The sequence below is a fragment of the Strongylocentrotus purpuratus genome, unplaced genomic scaffold (assembly GCF_000002235.5).
Source record: "Strongylocentrotus purpuratus isolate Spur 01 unplaced genomic scaffold, Spur_5.0 spur5_scaffold_16, whole genome shotgun sequence".
Classification (NCBI taxonomy): Eukaryota; Metazoa; Echinodermata; class Echinoidea; order Camarodonta; family Strongylocentrotidae; genus Strongylocentrotus; species Strongylocentrotus purpuratus.
This window is the reverse complement of record NW_022145601.1, coordinates 24,719,957-24,736,925: the sequence shown is the minus strand read 5'-3', so window position 1 is coordinate 24,736,925 and position 16,969 is coordinate 24,719,957. Positions and strand designations below refer to the sequence as shown.

General features: G+C 37.5%; 2 protein-coding genes across 2 annotated transcripts; both read left to right on the top strand.

Annotated features, from left to right (window-relative positions):
- Positions 1 to 1,172: 1,172 nt before the first annotated feature.
- LOC115924720 (proline-rich receptor-like protein kinase PERK2) lies at positions 1,173 to 8,399 on the top strand. The gene is made up of 3 exons (XM_030987491.1): positions 1,173 to 1,177; positions 1,719 to 2,220; positions 8,373 to 8,399. The coding sequence occupies exons 1-3, from the start codon at positions 1,173 to 1,175 to the stop codon at positions 8,397 to 8,399; spliced, it is 534 nt and encodes a 177-aa protein (XP_030843351.1).
- Positions 8,400 to 8,402: 3 nt separating this feature from the next.
- On the top strand, positions 8,403 to 15,171 carry LOC115924719. The gene is made up of 4 exons (XM_030987490.1): positions 8,403 to 8,650; positions 9,562 to 9,623; positions 10,504 to 10,626; positions 14,146 to 15,171. Exons 1-4 carry the CDS (start codon positions 8,403 to 8,405, stop codon positions 14,697 to 14,699), a joined length of 987 nt encoding a protein of 328 aa, XP_030843350.1. The 3' UTR covers positions 14,700 to 15,171.
- Positions 15,172 to 16,969: the final 1,798 nt, after the last annotated feature.

The window sequence follows — 16,969 nt, the reverse complement described above, 5'->3', positions numbered from 1 at the left end:
GTAGCTGAGACAATAAGCTATCGTAAGTGTGCTCTTTATTTTTCGATCAGATGCCGGGATCATGCTCATATTTCACTTACAAAGTGGGATTAGAGAATTCCATTTTCCGTTTACGTGTAATCTCTATGTGAAATGTTTTGGTATATCGGTAACGCATTTGACTTCCGACCTCGAGGTCCCTGGTTCGAGTCCGGGCGTCTCCAACAATTTGTTTTCTTCACTTTTTTTTCTTTTTGACCCTTCACTGTACCATCTCCTTTGAATATTAAAACACGTAGAATCGCAAATAATGTAATAAACAACCATATTTACTTTATTATTACCCTATTATCACTTGATCCATTACTTTTTGCGTGTAATCCTTATGGGAGATGACTTTTTCTCAAATCTGGATTCTACATTCTTGTCTTTTGCGAGCAATATCGCCGTTATTTCGGCTTGATTTTTGTTGATTTTTGAGTATGTTGTAGCTGAGACTATATACTATCTCAAAGTTCTCTCATTTTGTTCAGTCTGATGTCATCATGGTCTGTTGATGATGATCATCAACATCATCATGATCGTGATGATCATCATCATCGTCATCACCATTACTATCAAGATCATCATCATCATGATCATCATCATGATCATCATTGTTTACATGTCTATATAACTTGAAGGCAGACCACCTTATTCGTCCTCGTGACGAATTAAAATCTAGTTATAATTATCATTACAATTATTATTATTATTAACATTTTGTTTTAATACTTATTATTAGTTGTAGTAGTAATACATTAATATTTCAAAAATATTATCATGACTATCCTCCGTAAATTATTTCATTACCATAAACCAGCTTTCCTACATTTCTCTTCCTGCAGACCATCGTCCAAGACGCAGTTCTTGAGCTTGAGATCGAGAACTAACTAAATGCAATTTTTGACGTAAGCAAACAAAAAATCAAAAATTTTCCATTTGATTATAAGATTTTAAGTTCGAATGTTTAAACATATCAAATTGTATTGCATTTTGATACATCTTAATTCTATCTTCAGCGGGATTTTGTATTCCGACTTTATTTTAGGAAATGTGGAGGCAGATATATTGCTTTTAATTATTTATCCCTCTCATTACAATATATGGAAACCTTAAATACATTCACTTCTGTTAAGCCTTGTCGACATTTAATGAGGTAAGTACACTTTACCTATATTATTACTTTTTCTTTTAAGTCTATAGTATTCTTAAGTTAGTTGGCAATATTTTGCGTATATCATTTCCTTGTCATTGTCATAAACCAGCCTTTTTATGATATTATGTTTTCTGTTTTTTAGACTGTCGTCTGAGAGCACAGGCTTGATCGAGAGGTGGAACTTTACATTAGCGACATTTTTGCCGTAAGCATCTCGATATTTTATTAATTAGTTGGAAAAATGCGATAGAAAAAGTAGTTTATTTGATAATCTTATCTTCCCCTCTTCCCAGGATGTAACTGCTAAATGTCTATTATTACTGGTGCTATCAAAACCATCACCACCGCCAACAGGGGCGTACGCAGGAGTTTTTCAAGGGGGGGGGGGTTTAAAATCTGGCCCAAAATATTTTTTAACCCCAAACCCCCCCCCCCCCCCCCTGTGTACGCGCCTGACCGCCAACATTGCCGCTGACTACACCACCAGTACCACTACCACTACCAGCTCCACCACCTGAGCAACACCGGCTTCCACCGCCAGGAGTACTACCGGCACTACCATCAAGAGCAGTAGCACTACCAGCGCCACCATCAGAACCACATCAGGCACCAACACCAGTAGCACTTTTGGCGCCACCGCCAAACCCACTACCGGCACCATCACCAGTAGAACTACCTGCGTCACCAACAGAAGCACTACTAGCACCCCCACCAGCAGTTTTACCGACGCCATCGCCAGAACACTACTGGCACGACCACCAGTAGCACTTCTAGTTCTGGCGCAACCATCAGAACTACTATTAGCACCACCACCAGTAGCACTTCCAGATCCATCACCAGAACCACCAGCAAAGCCACTACCGGATCCACCACCAGTAGCACTACCGGTGCCACAACCAGAAGCACTACCGGTGCCACAACCAGAACTACTAACTGCACCACCACTAGTATTACTACCGGCGCCACCACCAGTATCACTACCGGCACCACCACCAGTAGTACTACCGGCGCCACCACTAGAACAACTTCTAGTACCACAATCAGTAGTACTACTAGCACCACAAAATCATTCCATAAATTGGGATAAAAATAATTATTCCACCTTTATGACCAACAGTGTACTTATTATCATTATTAGGTGGTCTGTCAACGACAGATCACCTATTGATTTCGCTAGAATTTTCTTTCTTTCTTTCTTTCTTTATTTTTATTTCTTCCGTACACTTTTTTGTGCACACGTTTACTCGAAATCGACAAGGTCAATTTCCTTCAAATTTCTGTCAGTCATCAAGCTCTATGATATCAAGTTCCTAAAACCTTTTTCAAGTTCATGGGGTCATCGTGACGTCATCCAGGCGCCATTTTGTAAAAGTCAGGTCATTATCATATCTCGATAACGAGTCATCAAAAATCTACCATATTTAATATACATCAACTTCAGGTCAAAGTTCAACTAAAAATGTCAACAAATTTTGCGCGCGCACCTCGACGCGCACGTACGCGCGTATCAAAATTTGAAAATGCTCAAATTCGTTCCAAATTAATTTTGCATACGTTTCAGGCCATTTTAAGCATTTTGCAAAAAAACGCGCGCACGGACATGCGCGCGCGTTTTCGCGCGTACTTGCATTTTGCAACGTTGAATCGCCAAATTTTCTCTGTCATCATATTTGGCACATTTTTTCAAGCATTTTGATACCTTGTTCAACTTTTTCTGCCCATTAATAACGGAATGAGCGTCCGTTTAAGATAATTACCGTGCGCGCGAGCTTTTGTAATACATAGCATACATGGGCAAAAACATGCCTGTACGATATCCATTGTAGCGCTTTAGGATGCAAGGTGACCCCAAGTTTTTTTTTCATATTTTGATAGAGTATGAATTGGAGATATGATTTCCTGTTTCATTTGACCCTCAATTAACTCATGACGTCATCATAATGGCCTCCGAACTCAAAATTTCAATTTGCATATTATGACGTCACCAGATTTTTGGAAAATTGATTGTATCTCTGCAAATGTTGATCAATTTTCTTTCAAATTTTGATATGTTCTACTTTAGAATATTTTCTACAAATGCAGTGAACACGATATTTCATTTTGACAAAGGCATCATGGCGTATTTTTGCGATTAAAGGAGGCATGTCAATTTTTCACATTTTGCGTGTATTCTCTATGGGACATGACTTTTTCTCAAAACTGTATTCTACATTCTCGTCTTTCGCGAGCAATATCTCCGTCGTTTTATTTTTGTTAAGGCTGAGCTTTGAGTATGTTGTAGCTGAGACAATAAGCTATCACAAGTGTGCCCTTTATTTTTCGATCAGATGCCGGGATCATGCTCATATTTCACTTACAAAGTGGGATTAGAGAATTCCATTTTCCGTTTACGTGTAATCTCTATGTGAAATGTTTTGGTATATCGGTAACGCACTTGACTTCCGACCTCGAGGTCCCTGGTTCGAGTCCGGGCGTCTCCAACAATTTGTTTTCTTCACTTTTTTTTCTTTTTGACCTTTCACTGTACCATCTCCTTTGAATATTAAAACACGTAGAATCGCAAATAATGTAATAAACAACCATATTTACTTTATTATTACCCTATTATCACTTGATCCATTACTTTTTGCGTGTAATCCTTATGGGAGATGACTTTTTCTCAAATCTGGATTCTACATTCTTGTCTTTTGCGAGCAATATCGCCGTTATTTCGGCTTGATTTTTGTTGATTTTTTAGTATGTTGTAGCTGAGACTATATACTATCTCAAAGATCTCTCATTTTGTTCAGTCTGATGTCATCATGGTCTGTTGATGATGATCATCAACATCATCATGATCGTGATGATGATCATCATCGTCATCACCATTACTATCAAGATCATCATCATCATGATCATCATCATGATCATCATTGTTTACATGTCTATATAACTTGAAGGCAGACCACCTTATTCGTCCTCGTGACGAATTAAAATCTAGTTTTGGTTGTTATCATTATTATTATTATAACACATAGCGTTATTTTTGTATTACTATTGTTATTATAATACTTCTTAGTATCGTTATTGTTATCATTATCATTATGATTATCATTGTTATTATGTGTTATTGTTGCAATCTTCCATGAAAAAGAGCCGGGAGGGGGGGGGGGGGTCCAAAACGTTGCAAGATCAATGTATTTTTCAGGTACAGGGCACACAATTTGTTGATCCTACGAGTATAACGCCTGTTGATCTGAACAGAGAGATGGAGAGACCATGACAGGAATCTATATATACACTAATAGTAAACTTAAAATATTTTCTTGTGATGAAGTAGAATCGTCATTTCACTGAAAGGGAGCTGGCAGTTCAGAGAATGTAGGAGTACGTCGCAAATAATTTGGATAGTAGGCCTAACTAGGTAAATTACTACAATCTATCCCCGCTAATAATGAGTAGTTTCAGGTTTTCAGCAACTTGGCCACTTTGCATTTTCTATACTCTCTTTACCCCACCGTTTTGAGATGGAAATTTAAAACAAGCTTGTTTCAATAATCAACTGTCAAACGAATCAATCGACCAACTCTTTTCTCTTCTTCAAATTCTTTCTTTCTCCAACTAATTAAAAGTCAATCCTTTAGATTTTAGACTATTTTTCGTTGGTATGTAAATTTGTTTTTAGATTTTTTTTGTAAACACAAACCATTTCCTCCACGCCAAATAGAATTAAACTGTTATCGTGGGAGATCATGTGCGGTTTAAAGCTCATTATTCAGCTTTGTTGCGCTCTATTAAATGATAATTGTCGAGCGTTTTTTTAATGACAAAGATATTTTAACGATGAATGTGAATGACAAAGAACATGCTAAGTATTGTTTTTGCTAGCTGAGGGGAAAACCGAATCAATAATTGTCCGTCACGCAGGCTTGGAGGACTTTATTATTGTTCCTAGACGTATCCAACAAAGCAGAAGAGCTAGAGCTCCGGTCACAACTCACGACCCAAGAACATTTATATTCAAATTTACTTGTAATAAAATTGGATTAACCTTGTTACCAACGGGAATCATCAAAGGCCTACATCTTCTACAAGACTAACCAAGTTCTTCCAAGTATTCGACCATCATTATTTACAAAATAAGGTAAATCCATTCGTTACCATCATCGATATATTACAAGTAATTTTTTGTCATTATTCATGCCAATATAAGTTATTTTGTCATGCATGCTAAATCCAATTCATGGAAATTGTCTTTTTCTTTTACCTTAAAAAAGGATAATCGCTCGAGGGGATTGACTATCGTTTGTAGCACGTGTACGTTTTGAAGTGATATGTCCCGTACGACAAACGAGAAATCGCCATTTTATTTAGGAAAATCTGCAATATCATGCAAACTTTGAAAAATTGTGCCTCTGAAGCAGGTAACCAATTTTTCTTTTTGTTATTGATGTTGTGTCTCTGCTATTGATGTTTTTGTCGTTGTTATTGAAGTAGCTAGAGTTTTCCAGAATAGAAATGAACGATAGGCATATTTTGTTTTGAAAATGTTTGTTCGTACTATTGTTGGCAGTATGACTGCAGTATTATTCTCCCTAACTAATGTGGTTACGTAAAAACTCAGTCTGCTCATACATAAGTTCGTATTTACTTAAGGGTAAGTCCGGCCCATTTGGAAATTGAATTGAATAAATAGATAAAATTGTTACCAACGGACTGAAAGATTCGTCAAGAACAGATAAAAAATACGAAGTTATATAGAAATTTGAAGTTTTGAATAATGAATCTCATAGTCTGTAGGCAGATTAGTCCGTTGATGATGTCATCCTCTCACTTTTTTTCTATCTATTTTGTTCATAAATTTCACAAAAATATCAATTTTCTGCTCTGACAATGTATAATATGACTTAAATCCTCATGGAGAAAGCGAAAAATCACAATTACTGTAACTTATTGTAATAAATACAGGGACTACATATACCGGTGTGTCCACAAAAAAGATCTTAAAATGTCATAAACAAAATGTACGGGAAGTAGTTATTGCAAACAGTCTTTGTGATACATGCCACTCTTTCATAAAATTATGCGAATCCGTATATTCCATATAATTTTTTCATTTTTATGTCAGCTTTTGATGGAAAAACTTTACTTTTTTAAAATTGTTCTCTGTTCACCCACAATGGGACTAGCCTTTTTGATAGACCTATTTACACTACCTTGAGATGTAGACAAGTCATGTCAAATGTAGTCAGAATACGAAGTTACTAAACTCGCGCCAGTTTGAACCCAAATGCAGTTAAACTTGGTATAGGGTCCAGGGGCGTAGACAACGGGGGGGATGAGGGGGATGCATCCCCCCCACCTCACAAGGTGGGGGGGATGGCATGTACAATCATCCCCCCAGGTTTTGGGGAATGATATTTGCTTACTTAATAAGTCATAATGATGATAATAATAGTAATAATAATAATGATAACAATTATAATATTAATAATAATAATACTTATGATGATGATGATAATAATAATCCTCATCATTATTGTAATTGTGTTTATTATTAGCCGCATTCACACGGTGAAAGCCAATTCAGACGGTAAAAAAAAAGAAAATCTTACAAGTATTTTGTGGTTATCTTGTGGTTTGGAAACCACAAGATAACCACAAGATTAAACAGGTGCGGATCTACGGGGGGGTTTAGGGGATTTAACCCCCCCCCCTTGGGCGGCCCAAAAAAACAAACAAAACAAAAAGGAAAAAAAAAGAAAAAAAAAGAAAAAAAGAAAGAAAAAAGAACGCACGCTGGAGAGAAACCCTTTCAAGTGCAAATATTGTGAGAAGATATTCAACACATGATAACTCTGGATATAACTGTGTATTTAACTGTTACTTGATTTAAAAAGACGTTATCATGCACTGCTTTTTATGGTCTCCATTGTGTTAATAGATGCCAGGAAAACATCACTTACGGGGTTAAAATAAACACCCCCAAAAAAATCGGCTCGCCGCTTCGCGGCTCGTGGACGATGCTCCGCATCGTCATTATTGGTCAATCCCCCCCTAATTAGCAAAAAGCTAGATCCGCCCCTGAGTCATCCCCCCCAGGTGTACGAACCTGTCTACGCCACTGATAGGGTCCTTATACAACCTTAACAACTAATTTCAAAACCCCCTGTTGAAATCAGGGCTCATTGATTTTAGAGGCGGTCTCGTTTTTCCACCCTTTGTTTTTACTTGCCAGGTTGGTGACATCGATATACCCAGTCCGGCGGGCACTACTTCGCTCACATTATGATCACTCCCGTTTTAAAACTAATCCACAGCCTCTTTACTGAATGACTAGCTTGAAATACAAAATGAGTTCAGTCGACAGTACGACATATTTAATCATGATGATGTGACCATGATTAATATATCTGCAGATACACTTCTGGTCAGGCGCATACGCAGGAGGGGGGGGGGGGATTAAACCCCCCTCCACCTTCAGTTTTTTTTTTTAATTAAAAAAATTATGCCAATGATTGACTTAAAAAAGGTGACCTTACACCCCCCCCCCCCCCAACGAAACAAAATGTCAATTTTCCAAATTTCGAGACCAAAAAAAAAAAAAAAAAATTGTCCTCTTACCCCCCCCCCCCCCCCCCCCCCCCCTTGAGTTTGAGCAGACATACCTTAATGTGCAGTGCAGGTCACCTTCAGCAAGACAGCTTCTTCAGCAGTTTTTCCATTTTGCGAAAATTCACAATATACATCAATAACATATAATACAATCAACCTTAAATGATCATTATTCAGTCTTATCTTGATCTATATAATAGAGGTGTCGTGGTCTAGTGTATAAGTCTCAGGATTCAAGATCACATGGTTCGCGGTTCGAGTCCCGCCGCGGCACTAATATCTTTGGCGAGACATTAATCTACATGTGCCATACTTGACCCTAGCTCGTGAGGTAGATGGTTACTTAGCAGGAAAATGCGCCATAATGGCAGCCATGCTAAAGCCGGGGAAATATGTGGAGCGCTAGGATCGAGTGTCAAGCATGATAGACATGAGCGCTGTACAAGAACACACTAATGTTATTATTTTTATTATGATTAAAAAGAAAATATAGGGGCCCATGCACAAGTGTCCTTCGATATTCTTTTTTGGTGAAGTTTTCGTAGCTATATAGGTTGTCCTGACTTTTTTTAATGTGTGTTTGTTCGTTTTTAAACTAAAGGTCGTATCATCGGACGTTACTAAGTGAAGAATGGCTTTTCCGTCGCGACTGCCCCTAAGGGACATTCCCTTCCGATACCTACTCGACTTCTTCTCGGCGATTCAGTCCTTAGCCGTTATCCTGGACAACTCTGATGAGAGTGTTGGCAGAGAGGTTCTCCGTGCACTAGGCTTAATAGAGAATCAGAGAAACTATCTGTATGACATATACAGACGACCAATCTATGAAGCATTGATATCACATCGCGACTGGAAGGGAACTGTTCAAGATCTCTACAGGTAATCAAAGAAACAAATATGTCGCAGTTTCTATTGGATTTGATTGTGTTTATTTACCTATTCGATTTCAATAATTACATCTCAAAATGCGTTAATTAGTTAATGAAGAATCGTGTTGGAATTATTTTTCGCTGATAAAATGTAAGGTAGGGTATAGATGCCTATGTTCCTCTATTTTGAGAGGGAATTTCTTACCTTTGATTAGTCAGCATGTGTCAGATTTCCAAAACATTGCAATTTTATTTAATCATTAGTATAATAAAAATATTAAAAAAATTTTTTTTTTTAAAAACTCGATCGATTTCTTGTCCTAACGTGCGGTAAATAATACTTTTTAATGAAGTAACAACTTCCCCTTTCTTTTGTGATGATGAATCTTAATTTCAGGACTCCATAATTAGAGTCATCAATGGTATATTCGTCATGAATTAATTGAGATACATGCAATAAAGAGAAGGATCATTATCCCTAACTATGTGGTATTGTGCCTAAGCGTGTGAGACTATAGTAATTGTGGTAATGATGTTAAAAACAGTGTAAAAAGGTACCTTTTAACTGATAATAGCCCCTTTTTCGTAATGAAATCAAATTTGATGCACAAATCTTTGTAAAGTGCCTCGTTACAAATTATTTCATTTACTTGTTATGAATAATTTTATTGCAATAACCACAATGGAAATTCCAAATATTAATTGTTGCTATATAGGTAGGACATACATCATGGTTTGCCCTACCTAACACCACATAAAGTACGTAATTTATGAAATTCGCATTCTGACTATTGGAATACAATTGTTTGTAAGAGGTGAATGAAACAATTTTTAACGAGGCACTTAACAAAGATTTGTGCATTCAATTTGATTACATTACGAAAATGGCCTATTGATACGGAATGTCCTTTGGTTTTTCAGGGTTCTGAGCTCGACTAGTCAGACGCAGGCTTTACAGACATTGTACACCTTTCTCCGTGAGAGTAAGTTTTACCTTTCATGGTCATAACAATAACATTAGAAGAACATTGTGCTTCAGCCCGATCACAGAGACTTTCGAAAGTTCAACTTCAGGCAATTTCAAAGGCCTTGAACGTCTTTTGCTAAATTGTGTTTACAAGGAAATATTATTTGAATGAGATATGTAATAGGACAAAGACTTTACCCTTGGGTCTATTTCTTGAAAGTCTTTTTTTATAGTGTTTCAGTATATACAAATCTTTCATTTCATCGCAAAGTAAAAAGCTTTAGTATACCATTGCTTTGGCACTTTAGCACTTAAATTTTGAACGAGGACTCAATTTCGAACGAGAATTCATATCTGCGAGCAAGAATTTAATCGTGCAGACTGAACCACTGATGATGAACCCCCCAGTAGCGTACGCAGGATTTTTTTTTCAAAGGGGGGGGGGGGGGGGGGTTTAAAATCGAGGACACTTTTTTTACTTTTTTTTTTGGTCCCAAAAAAATCGCAACGACTCAGCCAGCCGCTGAATAAGCGGGGGGGGGGGGGGGGGGGGGGGTAAGGGGACGCCTTTTTTAGGTCAGCCATTGGCATAATTTTTTTTTTTTAATTAAAAAATAAAAAATAAAATAAAAAAAAAATAAAAAGGGGGGGGGGGTTTCGCCAAAAACATACACAAAACATACAAATAAAAAAAACTCAACCCCCCCCTGCGTACGCGCCTGGATCCACTCCATCCCTTTATGTTCTGCTAAAAGAAAGATTGAGTGGCTTCTTTGCATTACGGAAGTTAAATCAGTTTAAGATGAAATGTCTCGCGCTCATGATCTGAAAATTGGCACGCATTAGGCCTATAATCGCAAGACTTGATATTATTTTTTTTTTTCCTTTAATTACAGACCTGAATGACCGTCAGCGTATACCAGAAGGAGCAACAAAGGCGAACTGGGCGATCTTACTGAATTCAACGCAGTATAGGATCTCCCCTGAGATTTCTTGGCCCCTAGTTTTCATGAGAACATGTACATATAAAGATATTATTCGGATTTTAGATTTCAACTCTCTAAAGGGAAATCATATCCTGTCAAATATATATCCAAAATCATTACCAAAAATCAAAGCTATATACCCGCACTTTCACTGCTCACTTTAATATGCATTCTGCCTATTTCTCTTTATTTATTCAGCACAGCCTTCACCTTTATCGCTCTATTTACAACCAAAACAAAATCTCTGCTATCTTCTCATACACCTTTTTCAATCACATCTCCAACATATTTTTGTGTATATTGGAATTATTACTTTTCTGAAAGGGCTACCACTTGCGCCTCTAAGCTTATAATTATGTGGCAATCCTTTTTATGATTTTTTTAAATTAGTAGTACAAGAAAGTATTTCGTAATGATGATTATTATTTAATTGGTTTATTATAAAGATCAGTGGCGTAGACAGGTTCGTACACCTGGGGGGATGAATGGGCTGCCAACGCTAGTGAGGGAGCGAAGCGACCGAGCGGGGGGAGGGTGTGGGAGGGGGTGTCCCCCCCCCCCACGGTAGGGAGCTTTTGCAATTTTGAACTTGAAATCGTGCAATCTGATGCATCCTTTATGAGGTAAAATAACACACACAAGCGTGCACGGGATGACTGGGCTGCCAACGCTAGTGAGGGCGCGAAGCGCCCGAGCGAGGGAGCGAAGCGACCGAGCGGGGGAAGGGTGTGGGAGGGGAGTGTCCCCCCTCCCACGGTAGGGAGCTTTTGCAATTTTGAACTTGAAATCGTGCAATCTGATGCATACTTAATGAGGTAAAATAACACACACAAGCGTGCACGGGATGACTGGGCTGCCAACGCTAGTGAGGGCGCGAAGCGCCCGAGCGAGGGAGCGAAGCGACCGAGCGGGGGAAGGGTGTGGGAGGGGGGTGTACGTCCCCCCTCCCACGGTAGGGAGCTTTTGCAATTTTGAACTTGAAATCGTGCAATCTGATGCATACTTAATGAGGTAAAATAACACACACAGGCGTGCACGGGATGACTGGGCTGCCAACGCTAGTGAGGGCGCGAAGCGCCCGAGCGAGGGAGCGAAGCGACCGAGCGGGGGAAGGGTGTGGGAGTAGGGAGCTTTTGCAATTTTGAACTTGAAATCGTGCAATCTGATGCATACTTAATGAGGTAAAATAACACACACACGCGTGCACGCACACACACACGCACTCACACACACACACACACACACACACACGCATACTCACACACACACACACACACACATACTACGCCTTGAATGGACAGACATACATCGACAAGATCTACACACCGTGGCATACGAATACAGAATGGACTGACACATAGTATTGCATATTGAACCACACTACGTATTTATTTATCTCTGCGAATTTTGCTGTTACACCTCTTCAGAAAAAAACCCAATGTCAACTGTGTACACGCAGGTATAGTCTTTGTTGTCTTGATAGGGGTATGTGGTTATGAATGAAAACAGCCTCTGTGGCCATTTGTGAATAGAACACATAAACAACAAACAAATAACGATTAAACTTTGAACAATATGTCTGTTCAATATAAAGCATAATGAATACGTACATACTATGATTTTTTTTACCTCAAAGAAACAGGCATAGTATCCATAGATGGATATTGGCTGGCGGCTCATTAACATACAGATACAAAAAACATAAACAGTATCACTATGATCCATGGAGTAACAATACTGCTTTGTAAGTTTGTGAAGAAATCGGAACCATAACGGCATTGCATCGTTTCAAATTAGGGCATTATTTACTTCTATTTGATCTCAGTCTTATAATAGTAATAGTAATAATAATAATAATAATAAATAATAATAATAATAATAATAATAATAATAATAATAATAATAATAATAATAATAATAATAATAATAATACAAATAAAAAATAATACTAATACAAATAATAATGCTAATACTAATAGGTTCCTTTTATCTCGCATTTCAAGACAGGGTAAATTCACACTGCGCTTTACATGAAACAAACTTCTTTAAACATTTCAAACTTATGTCTTCATGCATCAATCAACATACTTCAAATGAATACAAAACAAAGTGCATCTTAAATAAAACAAAAATAAATAAATAGTTAACAATACAGAAAAGATGTAGATGCTGCAAGCTTAACAACAAACTAATGTATACCAGTCAGTCCTGATATCAGTATTAGTGTAACAATAGTCATATAGTGGGAGCATGAAGTTGAACAATTCATGATTATACATAATTATATATGTTTGTTTGAATAATACTTGTTATAAAGATAGTAGTACGGTACTCTCTGTCACGAATTATTATGTATACTGTTGTATCATATTCATTTTCTATTCTGTTTTAGAATTGGCTTTCACCGTGTGAATGCGGCTAACAATAAACACAATTACATTAAAGATGAGGATTATTATTATCATCATCATAATTATTATTATTATTAATATTATAATTGTTATCATTATTATTATTACTATTATTATCATCATTATGACTTATTAAGTAAGCAAATATCATTCCCAAAAACCTGGGGGGGGTGATTGTACATGCCATCCCCCCCACCTTGTGAAGTGGGGGGGGGGATGCATCCCCCTCATCCCCCCCCCCCCGTTGTCTACGCCCCTGATAAAGATAATGCTGTAATGAATTTGTAACTTTGGAAAAAGACAATGAACAAAAATGTATGAATCAAATTAATTAAATTGAATCAAATCATTGACAATTGACAATTGACAATCAGCCGTGCATGAATTATTTCGTCTATGGCTGATCTTCAACGAAACGGAGTTAAGTCTTTTGTCAATACCGTTTATTGCTACGGTAGGCAGCCAGTGAAATCGAATTCTTTAAATCAAATTATGGAAATACAAGCACTACTTTAAATAAACAGAACTTTGTCATTCTTAGCTCATTTTTCTCGGTTGAGGTGTCCTAATGAAAGGGCAGAAACTGAACTGTCTAGATATTGATTTTCCCTTTGAAATTCGGATACCGTCCGCCAAATAATTTTTGTTGGTTCCCTCTCTTCAAATTAATTTTAATTACTCATGCTCATATGAGTTGCATCAAATGAAAGAGGAGGATCTAAGCTTTACAAGCATGTGTCATTTATTAATTATCATTGTGATTAAATTATGATAAAAGATCGATAATTGTCGGTTTCGTTTTTTCTGGGACGCACTGTAGTATATGTTTACATATCAAGTTTTATGTGGGCTAAAAAAAAAAGAAATTCTTTCTAATTTTTTTAATGCTGTTTTTTACCTTTTATTTAAACTTAATATTATTTGTATGGTGGTTTTATTAATTGGTGCAAATACGGGGATGTTTATAGAGTGGTATTAGCTAATTATTAGTATTTTTATTGTCCAAATCTTCTTGTCCAATGTTGTCAGGTTTATTCTGTATGTTCGAGAATACCACATGATGATTTAAACAACGGTCTGTGTAATGAATAGAATTTTCTCCTCATAATTTTTTTTTCTCTCTCCTTTTTATGTATGATAGACATCTTTCCTACCTGTAGCCGCGTGCAGAAGATTGTTTACATGGTGTTCCCGTTCAGCACGGCTTATGCGTCTGACATGTACCAGTCTATAAGCAACCTGATGAACAACGTGATTATCTTCGCTTGGTTCCTGACCATAGCACAGAACGCAATAACCATCTACCAGGAGGGACGTCTCCAATACTCGGTCACAATCTTCATCTCTGTCTCTCTCTGGACCAAGCTTTACCTCGTGAACGAACCTTTGAATCAACTAAGAGAATTGTTTCCATTGGGAAACGATGAGCAAACACTCCGAAGGGCCGACTTCCTCTATAAGGAGATACGAATCGCACTGCTCTTTGTGTTCTTCTTCAAGCTGGCTCTTGCTATGTTCGGTTGTGCCTTGTTCTACGCCTTCCCAGATTTCCTCCTTGAAGATCTTCAAAGCAAGACGACTCAGTTCGCCTTGTTTCTGTTCGTCTTTGAGTTGGCCCATAATGCATTCTATTTGTTTACATTCTATAGGGACTCTAATATTTTCCGTATCATAAATGATTTGTTTCCTATGTAGGAAATATTCAAGTCGCACATTCATGGCTGAAATACAGTGTGTACAAGTATGCACATTTAGGTGTTTGCCTTACATAGCGAATCTCCAAAGACCTTTGATTTTTTTTTTTGCTCCTGACATTACGTGATGAATGGCGTTAGTAAACTTTGAATATGATGCATGGTCATTCATCTAACAACATGACACCTATGATGGTTTTGTCAATCCAATCCCTGGAAAGAATTTCGGTTGGGTTTCGACCTCGTCACATTAAATGACTTTAAATCAATGATATGCCGCGGCTATCTATCTAGGCCGAATTTTGTTGGGGTCTCCTTTAATGTCAAATTCAATAATACAATATTTATCTCTCTTTAATTTCTCCAAAGCATCTCTTTAAAAAAGCATAATTGATTTTAAAATGCAATATGTCAAATTTTGGTCACATTGCAAGACATTAATTGCTATTTGTATTCTTTGGTCCTTTATTGGAAAGCTAGGCCAGTTTCGTCTCCTCCATCTTACAATTTAGAGCTACGTGCACATCTTCCATTCGCCACAAGCACATACTCGCAAGACACACACTCGCAATACACTCACAAAGTCATACACAAAGATCGTATGAACACATTTTCATTTAAATTTCACCTTAAGATTTTCCTTTTGAGGCCGCCATCCTTTGGTCAAGCATCGCTTATGGTGGCGATCTCTTACACAGATATTTAGGAGAATTCTCTAAATTCATAATATTATACATTCGTTATAGAAATATTAAGTTCGTTATTTTATGTAAATATATACATCAGATTTTGACATGAAGTTATTATTGTTTACATATCTGTATATTAACTTATGTTTACATGTTCAGTTACTGTATTTGAAAAAAATTGTACCATATCTTGGCTTACGTTTACCCCGCCCCCCCCCCCCCTACTCCGGGGTCGGAATGACCGCATGCGTGTTACCAAAATGTCCGGTAAAGGGGTACTTTTCACGAACCAAAGTCCGGCTCGTACATACACAAAATTGACTTTACACACCGGACTTATAGGGGGTGTTTTCAAAAGGAGGGAACACGCATATGCGTACCCTAAATAACACTGAGTGGGGGGGGGGGGGGGGGGGGCCGGGACGTTTTCATATTCAGTTAAATTTGGAAAAATGCAGAAATGAAATAAATTAAAATAAACTATTATTTCGGCTGCATATGCTTGACAAATTACATATAATAATTTATTTCACGTTTACAAGACAATAAATAAATAATTGTAAAGACCTTAGTGATCGTTTTATAGTGACACTTTATTTAAAAAAAAGCACCATCGCAGCTGTGGTAGTGTTGTCCATAATAGGGGGGGGGGGGGGGGGGGGGGGGGGGGGGTAAGAGGACACTTTTTTTTTTTTTTTTTTTGGTGTCGAAATTTGAAAATTTGGCAATTTGCTCCGTGGGGGGGGGGGGGGGGTAAGGTCACCTTATTTAGGTCAGCCATGGGAATAATTTTTTTTTTTTTTTTTTTATTAAAAAAAAAATTAAAAAAAACCAAAGGGGGGGGGGGGGCTTTGGTTTTTTGTAGGGGGGTTTATACACATAAAAATACCAAAGGGGGGTGTTTAACCCCCCAAACACCCCCCCCCCCCTGCGTACGCGCCTGTGGATGATAGAGTGTTTTCTCACCACACAATCAATAACTGTATGAACTAAGTTTGGTAATATAAGAACTTGCCCTTCATGTTTATGGGGCTGTTCGTATTTCCATAGGACGATAGGCATGCGTGCAAACTTCATTCTTTGAGAATTAATACAATAGGTTTTATGGTATATACTTAATCAAGTCGAATTTACAACATGTACAAAAAGCATTTTGGTAGTTGCAATACAGACGATTTGTGTAGAAACAAATGAATATGCGTGTTGCAGTTGCTAGATCCATGCAACGATTCTTTGTTCTTTTAGTAATTTTTTATACCAATAAAAAGTTTTAACAAGAAATATTTCATTATCGTCATTAATTTTGTACTCTGTGTGTCATACTTTTGTTTGCAAGGTTTGTATGCTGTATAATTATATTCTTATGATTGAAAATTTTAATGAAATATGAAAATGAGATTTCCGCTTCTGCTACATATCCTTTGGCTCTCGGTTTCAACAAAAAAGTATCTATGCTGAGGTCTAAGATTTCATTCTTTAAGTGACTCTCACACTCTGCCGTGTAGGCCTACCGTGTGGCACCGTGCGCGAAAATGTCTGCGGACGGTGGAGAACGGCGAGGGCACACGGTGGTTCGTTATCA

What these genes read in the sequence shown, in the direction of transcription:
- LOC115924719 (XM_030987490.1), top strand. Translation starts at nt 8,403, where the DNA reads ATGGCTTTTCCGTCGCGACTGCCCCTAAGGGACATTCCCTTCCGATAC. An exon ending in GTACACCTTTCTCCGTGAGA is followed by an intron (nt 9,624 to 10,503) that starts GTAAGTTTTACC and finishes CTTTAATTACAG; the next exon opens with ACCTGAATGACCGTCAGCGT. An exon ending in CCTAGTTTTCATGAGAACAT is followed by an intron (nt 10,627 to 14,145) that starts GTACATATAAAG and finishes TATGTATGATAG; the next exon opens with ACATCTTTCCTACCTGTAGC.
- LOC115924720 (XM_030987491.1), top strand. An exon ending in AACTTCTAGTACCACAATCA is followed by an intron (nt 2,221 to 8,372) that starts GTAGTACTACTA and finishes TTTAAACTAAAG; the next exon opens with GTCGTATCATCGGACGTTAC.